This window comes from Schistocerca americana, chromosome 1, assembly GCF_021461395.2.
Source record: "Schistocerca americana isolate TAMUIC-IGC-003095 chromosome 1, iqSchAmer2.1, whole genome shotgun sequence".
Lineage (NCBI taxonomy): Eukaryota > Metazoa > Arthropoda > Insecta > Orthoptera > Acrididae > Schistocerca > Schistocerca americana.
The window spans coordinates 131,438,940-131,446,168 of NC_060119.1; the positions used below are offsets into that span (position 1 = coordinate 131,438,940).

At 43.5% G+C, this 7,229-nt stretch overlaps 1 protein-coding gene across 1 annotated transcript in view; it reads right to left on the reverse strand.

Moving 5' to 3' along the window:
• The window catches only part of LOC124605812 (vegetative cell wall protein gp1-like), a 52,577-nt gene extending 46,971 nt beyond the window's left edge, over nucleotides 1-5,606 (reverse strand). Inside the window, exon 1 of the mRNA XM_047137762.1 lies at nucleotides 5,576-5,606. Within this exon, the coding sequence (XP_046993718.1) occupies nucleotides 5,576-5,606 (31 nt within the window). The remainder of the gene's footprint in view (nucleotides 1-5,575) is intronic.
• Between the last annotated feature and the right edge of the window lie 1,623 nt (nucleotides 5,607-7,229).

The window sequence follows — 7,229 nt, forward strand, 5'->3', positions numbered from 1 at the left end:
CCTGAGATGTTAAATCCCATAGTGCTCAGAGCCATTTGTACCATTTTGAGAACTACCTACTGGTCTAAATTAACAAATGAGTTCCAGCTATCAACAGCTCCTGGGAGGTCTGCTAAGTGTGTGGCCCGGTAGATAACTGCTCGTCAAAATATAACCTATTACATCTTTTTACTCATTTTGGCTTCGTGGAACTCACCGTGTTATTTCCTGATGGCGGCAGACTGTCGTTGCCATCCTTCTACTTAAGGACGATGCGTTACATGTTTTACGTGACTTTGTAGGGAGCTCATTGTGCTCATGTGGGAGCGATCTAGATGCTTGTAAAATAATGAACTGGTAGCCAAGGTCGCAGGAATTCTTTTTATTCCATGATTACCGGTTTCGGAGAAACTAAAGCCGCCGTCATCGGATCTTAAACACGTACAGGTTACAACATCAAGGCAAACCTTGGTGATATTAATAGTTGCCTATAACACGCAGGCATTACAAAATTGTCGTAAGTTGCACATAGGCGTCCGAGAGAGATGACATAAATGTTAAGTGTCTGCATCACATACAATGTAAGACCAGATGGATGTGCACTTGTGTAACCCCGCAGTGTTCTTAAATTTGTATATGACTTTTGGTAGGTTTTATTACGACCAGACAGATGTGCACTTGTGTAATTCGGCAGTGCCAAAAAATTTGTATTTCTTTTCGGTATGTTTTGTATGCAACCAGGCAGACGTGCTTTTGATACGACCGGAAAAATCTGCGCTCATACGCAAGGTGTGTTTTATTGGTATTTTTATATGTGACCAGGCGGGTATGCACTGTGTAACCCTGTAATGTCCTTAAAATTTGTATATCCTCTTGGTAGATTTTATATATCACCAGATTGGTGTGCTGTGTATAACCCTGCAGATCCCATGGAATACCTATGTATGTTTGTATCTTATTGCGTATAGGACCAGACAGAGGTACATTTTTGTAATTCCGCAGTTTTCATGAAATTTGCATTTGCTTTTCGATATGTCGTATATGTGACTAGGCAGATGTACAATTGTGTAGGTCTGCCACTTTCATAAGTTTTGTATATGTTTACGTGATACAGTAATATCTCGAATTATGTACAAGCCCTAATGACGTAGTGTTACCAGACATGAAGAGCCTGGTATGACGCGAGCTGTGACATCCATTGGCTCCTCTTCCGCTAACGCCATCTCTCGACGCGGCCTGTGGCTTAAGAACAGAGCCGGAGCTGTGGTAATACCTAGCTTGCGCTTGTATAAGATGGAGACACTTAACATTTATAATGTCATCTCTCTTGGACGCCTGTGCGCTACTTGCGACAATTTTGTAAGGCCTGCGTGTTATAGGCAACTATTAATATCACCATTGTTTGCCTTGATGTTGTAACCCGTATGTGTCCTAAGATCCGATGATGGCGGTTTAAGTTTCGCCGAAACCGGTAATCATGGAATAAAAAGAATTCCTGCGATCTTGGCTACCAGTTTATTGTTTCTTAATGACGTTACCGACAGCTTTACTGCACAATAATCTTACACCGTCTGCTGATAAAGGACTGCCTTTTGGCCTACGTCTGAGCTTTGGAATTTTCTTGAAGAATCAGGATTCGAACACCTTTCTTTTTGGTCGAATGCCCCCTTCTTACTGGTCAAATTTTTTTACAGTACCACCGCAAGGCGCATGTCCAAAGAATCTTACGGGTGATTACACGTTTAACATCACTGTAAGGTTCAAAAGTCTGCCTTAAAGCTGTAGCGATGGAGTGTGTGCCAATTAGCGACAGGTGACCACGCCTGCTGAGACCCGTGTTGCGTTTACACACGATGCTGTTACAGATACACCGACCTGGACAACACCCAAGGACTCGGCCTTCTGGAAAGGAGGGCACGCCACGGCGCGCCGCAGGAAGTAACGCGGTTAGTTCACAGAATGAGAGCCCCTGGCGAAATCACGGTCACCTCACACCCGTATTGTGCTTACACATACGTCGGGGAAAATAACCTGAAGAACGGGAAAATGTGATCCACTGTGTCAGTAATACGTGTGAAGAAATAAATATTTCTATACTTTGCAACATAGTGGGAGGACCATGGCAATTCAAAAAATGGTTCAAATGGCAGAATAGGCAGATGGTGCCCTGCTTTTCAGTCAGAATCTTTTAAATAAACAGGAATATATTCGCATTTTATTTTGATCCGATAAGAGCATTTTTCCGCTGGTACAAGAATATACCGTAGAATTATCCTGTGCAGTTGGAGCAAGCCGGGCAGTCGTTCTACTGCGAAAAGTTTTCTCGGCGCAGTTTGCTAGGGGAATATTTCTAATGAAGTAGAATTTATTGCCTTCGAGTAGCAGTCTTCAGCATAACTACATCATCATAAATCCTATATCAGAATTAACCTATATTATTTTTGGAATGCTCAATTCTATCGCAAATTATCCGTGTCTGAATCATGTCATACCTCAGAAAGTAAGCTACCTCTGGAATGGCGAATACCGTGCTAACGTAACTCCAAAAGGAAAGTGACACACTGAGAATTTTTTTAAACAGAGAGAAACAGTGATCAGACTTTAGTGTCATGTCAACGACAATATCATTTAAGACAGAGTACAAGCTGGTATTGCACAAGGATTTCGATTGAAAATGGCCATGTTCTTCTCAAATGAGGAAACAATATATTCAAAAATGGTTCAAATGGCTCTGAGCACTATGGGACTTAACTGCTGAGGTGATCAGTCCCCTAGAACTTAGAACTACTTAAACTTAACTAACCTAAGGACATTACACACATCCATGCCCGAGGCGGGATTCGAACCTGCGACCAACAATATATTCGTTGACTCTCTAGCAACTCTGGGACCGGTGTTGGTTGTGTATCTCTGTGACGTTTTCGCGCTTGTTAAAAGATGAGGAGGAGACCTTCTGTAAAGTTTGGAAGGTAGGAGACGAGGTACTGGCAGAAATAAAGCTGTGAAGACGGGGCGTGAGTCGTACTTGGGTATCTCAGTTGGTAGAGTACTTGCCCGGGAAAGGCAAAGGTCCCGAGTTCGAGTCTCGGTCCGGCACACAATTTTAATCTGCCAGGAAGTTTCGATGAGGATCAGTTTGGCTTTAGGAAAGGTGAATGCACCTGAGAGACAGTTCTGACTTTGAGTTTGATAATGGAAGCAAGACTGAAGAAAAATCAAGACCCGTCCGTTGATTTGTCGATCGGGAAATAGCGTTCGACAATGTAAAATGGTGAAAAATATTCGAAATTCTGGGAAAAATATGGGTAAGCTATAGGAAAAGATGAGTAATATACAGTATGTGCAAGAACCAAGGGAGAGCAATGAGACTGGAAGACCAAGAACGAAGTGCTTGGATTAAAAAGGGTGTAAGACAGGGATGTAGTCTTTAGCCCCTACTGTTCAATCTATATATCGTAAAAGCTATGACGGAAATAAAAGAAAGGTTCAAAAATGGAATTAAAATTCAGTGTGAAAGAATATCAGTGGTAAATTTCGGTGATGATGTTGCTATCCTCAGTGAAACTGAAGAAGAATTACAGCGTGTGTTGACTGCATCATGCAGTCTAATGAGTACAGAATATGGATTGAGAGTAAATTGAAGAAAGATGACTTAATGAGAAGTAGAAGAAATGAGACCAGCGAGAAACTCAACATCAGAATTGGGGCTTCCGAACAAGACGAAGTTGGCTAGGCAGCTGGGAAGCTAGCTAGGGAGAAAAATATCCCATGATGTTACGGAGCAAGGAGGACATAAAAAAACACACTAGCACTGGCAAAAAGGGCGATCTTGGTGAAGAGAAGTCTGCTAGTGTTAAACGTAGGTCATAATTTGAGGAAGAAATTTGTGGGCATCGTATGGTAGTGAGATATGGACTGTGGGAAAACCGCAACAGAATAGCAGCTTTTGTGATGTGGTGCTACGGAACAATGTTGGGAATCAGGTGGACTGAGTCTCTGCAGAATCGACGAGGTATGGAACATATGGAAAACAATGACAAGAAGAAGGGACAGGATGACAGGACATCTGTTAAGACATCAGAGAATATATTCCATGGTGCTAGAGGGAGCTGTAGAGGATAAAAATTGAGAAGGAAGAGAGAGGTTAGGATACATCCGGCAAGTAATTGAGAACGCAGGTTGCAGTTGATTCTGTGAGATGAAAACGTTGAACAGGGGAGGAATTCGTGGCGGGCCACATCAAACCAGTCAGAAGACTGATGAAAATAAATGAACTTGTGACGAAACGCTCTGCTCTTCTTTGGATTTTGTCTGTTTCCTGATTCAACCCCATATGGTACGAATCTCGGACTGACGATCAGTACTCAACTACTGGTCGAGCTAAGGTTCTGCTAGCTACTCGCTTTGTAGGGGGACTATACTTCCTGAGAATTCTTCCAGTGAATCTGTCTGGCATGTGCCTTTCCGACGATTAGTTTTATGTTGTCATTCCACGTTAAATCGCTCCGTGCGCGTACTCTTAAATGTTTTATGGTATGACTGCTTCCAGTATTGTTTTAGTATCGAGTAATCTTGAACAATGGGTCCTTCTGCCTATGTTTGCGCAATGCGTTACATTTGTTCAAATGGCTCTGAGCACTATGGGACTTAACATCTGCGGTCATCAGTCCATTACACTTAGAACTACTTGAACCTAACTAACCTAAGGACATCACGCACATCCATGCCCGAGGCAGGATTCGAACCTGCGACCGGTGCAGCATAGCGGTTCCGGACTGAAGCGCCTAGAACCGCTCGGGCCGGCGTTACATTTGTTGACGAGAGTCAGTAGCCAAGGGTCAGTCCTCTGCTGATCTTCTGTACTTCGCTACAGTGTTTTACCATTGTGACTTCCCTGTACGCATCAGCATTACTCGTGAAAAGCCTCATGGAACATCTAATGTTGTCCACTGGATAATTCGTACAGAGGATGTCTCAGGAGGTGTGGTCAGTATTCAGGAATATGATAGGAGCGACCATGCCAAGTAAAAAAGTCTAAGTAAACACGGGCTACTGGCACTTCTTGATCTTCGATACTGTGAATCAAATCTCTGTTATTGCAGCCTCTTTGCTTTCCATATTTTGTGAAGTGGCCGTATGGTGTATGGTGTACATTGCGGAAAGTAACGGTCCTGTAGCACACCCGAAGTTACGTTCACGTCGCTGAGAATGTCACACTGTCTTCTGTTTTCTAGAAACTATTCGTACCGATCACACAGATGGTCCAATTTTCTATGGAATGCCTAGTGAAAGTCAAGCAACATGGTATCTATCACGACGCCGAAATGTACAGCATGATGATCCCACAGAGGAGATTTTCGGTCTCCAGAAAATTGTAATACGCATGCATCAAACATATCTAAGAACTCGACATTAGATAGTCTACAGACGTTCAATGTTGCGCCCTTGGTCACCCGGCACACATCCAAACGTCCAGACGCTAATCCAGTTCTGTCCAAACGTTGACTAGCGTGTTTCCGTCAAAATCCGTCGCAGTAACAGTGATGTGTTCCTGCAGTTCCTGAAGCGTTGTTGGCTTTGCGGGTAAAAAACTCACATGGCGTGAGATCTGGCATCCTGGGGGCCATGGCAACAGAGGAATATCGCCCACACAAGCGTGCCCTATCCAGCGAAGTGGCAGTTCGCTGTTGTGAAAGATGCAAGCAATTGTGAAAAATGAAACTAAGGAGTCAGCCGTCAGTTGTGGCAACAACCACAACTGCAACATTCCCAGGTACACGGTATCTTCCACCGTCAGCACGATGAAGAAAAAGCGGCCATAGGTAATTGTCTCCGGTACGGCACAGAAGACATTCACTTTTGGCGAATCCCTTTCTAATTCTAAATGGACATGCAGCAGGTCAGAACACCACATTTTTGCATGTGACGATTCGAATCTCCTGACAGATGGAAAGTCACCTCATCACTGAATATCAATGTTCCTGTAAAGTTATCACCATCTTCCATAGTTTGCTGCATTCAGGTACGAAACTCCAATCGGCGGACATAATCATTTGGAGTCAGACGTTGTTACAGATGGAAACGTTAGGGTTTGAAATGCAATTGACGCCGCAAAATAGTCCACATTGTTTCCTGCTGAATACCCTGTTCGCGGCTTGCACGAACGGTCGCTTTTTGTGGGTTGCGCACAGACTTCTGTCCCGCGCGCTACGCAATTTCCTGTCTGACACGCAGTCGCCCCAGCGCTCTTCCCTTTACAAAAACATCCAGGATCACGAAACTAGCGAAACCAGCGCAAAATGCCATACTGAAGAAGAGCAGGCTTCCCGTATTTGCGTACGAATGCACGCTGAACGCTCGTATCCGATGTACATTCTACAAAATCTCTTCTCGTGAGTTGCCGCCATCTTGCAGATCCCATCTAACTTGCACGCGTGCCACGATTCGGAATTTTTAAACTTTGTGAGTGTATCAGTCTTTTCCGGTTTTGTAAGTCATGTAGTTGTCAATAAACATTGCTTTGAAACACGACGAATCATTTAAGCTAACCCTGTAAAATACTCTAGAAATTTGTCCATAGATGCTCAACATTTTCGGTGCTGGAGATTAAATTCAGTAGCACGATGACTAAGGACGGGTAATGGAGTACGAAATATCGCAGAACGGGTTTCAAAGGGAATGTCAAATATAATAAACTCCTGGCGTCATTTTATTCGACAAGTATATGATTAATGTATGGACCCTAGACAAAATATCGGTCTTCCGAAATGAAAGCATCAGAAAGAATATCTCGACTGGCAAACAAAGCAATGAGTTGACAAGTCGAAATACTAGTGATTTCATTTCCTCTTCTGCCGCTTCGATAGCTCGATTTACTTGTACAGAGGCAATGACGACTTTTTTTAAAAAACTGAGGCGGCAAAAGACAGGTCTTACACACGGTCCGGTTATATTAGCGTGACAACTTATTAAATGCCTGAAACACCAACTGGACGTTCAGGACGATGGTTATGAGGTTCTGAAAGGTATCGACAGGAATGTGGAGTTATGGAAACTACAGTGCCTCAGTCAACTGCACTAGGTTTCTTGGTTGAGGACGCATGGCTTAACAACTCGATCGAGATGATCCCACAGATTTCCAATTGGGTTTAAATCCAGAACTTCTGATTCCAGGAGACTTTGGCAAATGCATCCTGGTGCTTCTCAAACCGCGCACGAACACTGTACGTCGCACTGTCCTGCTGGTAAGC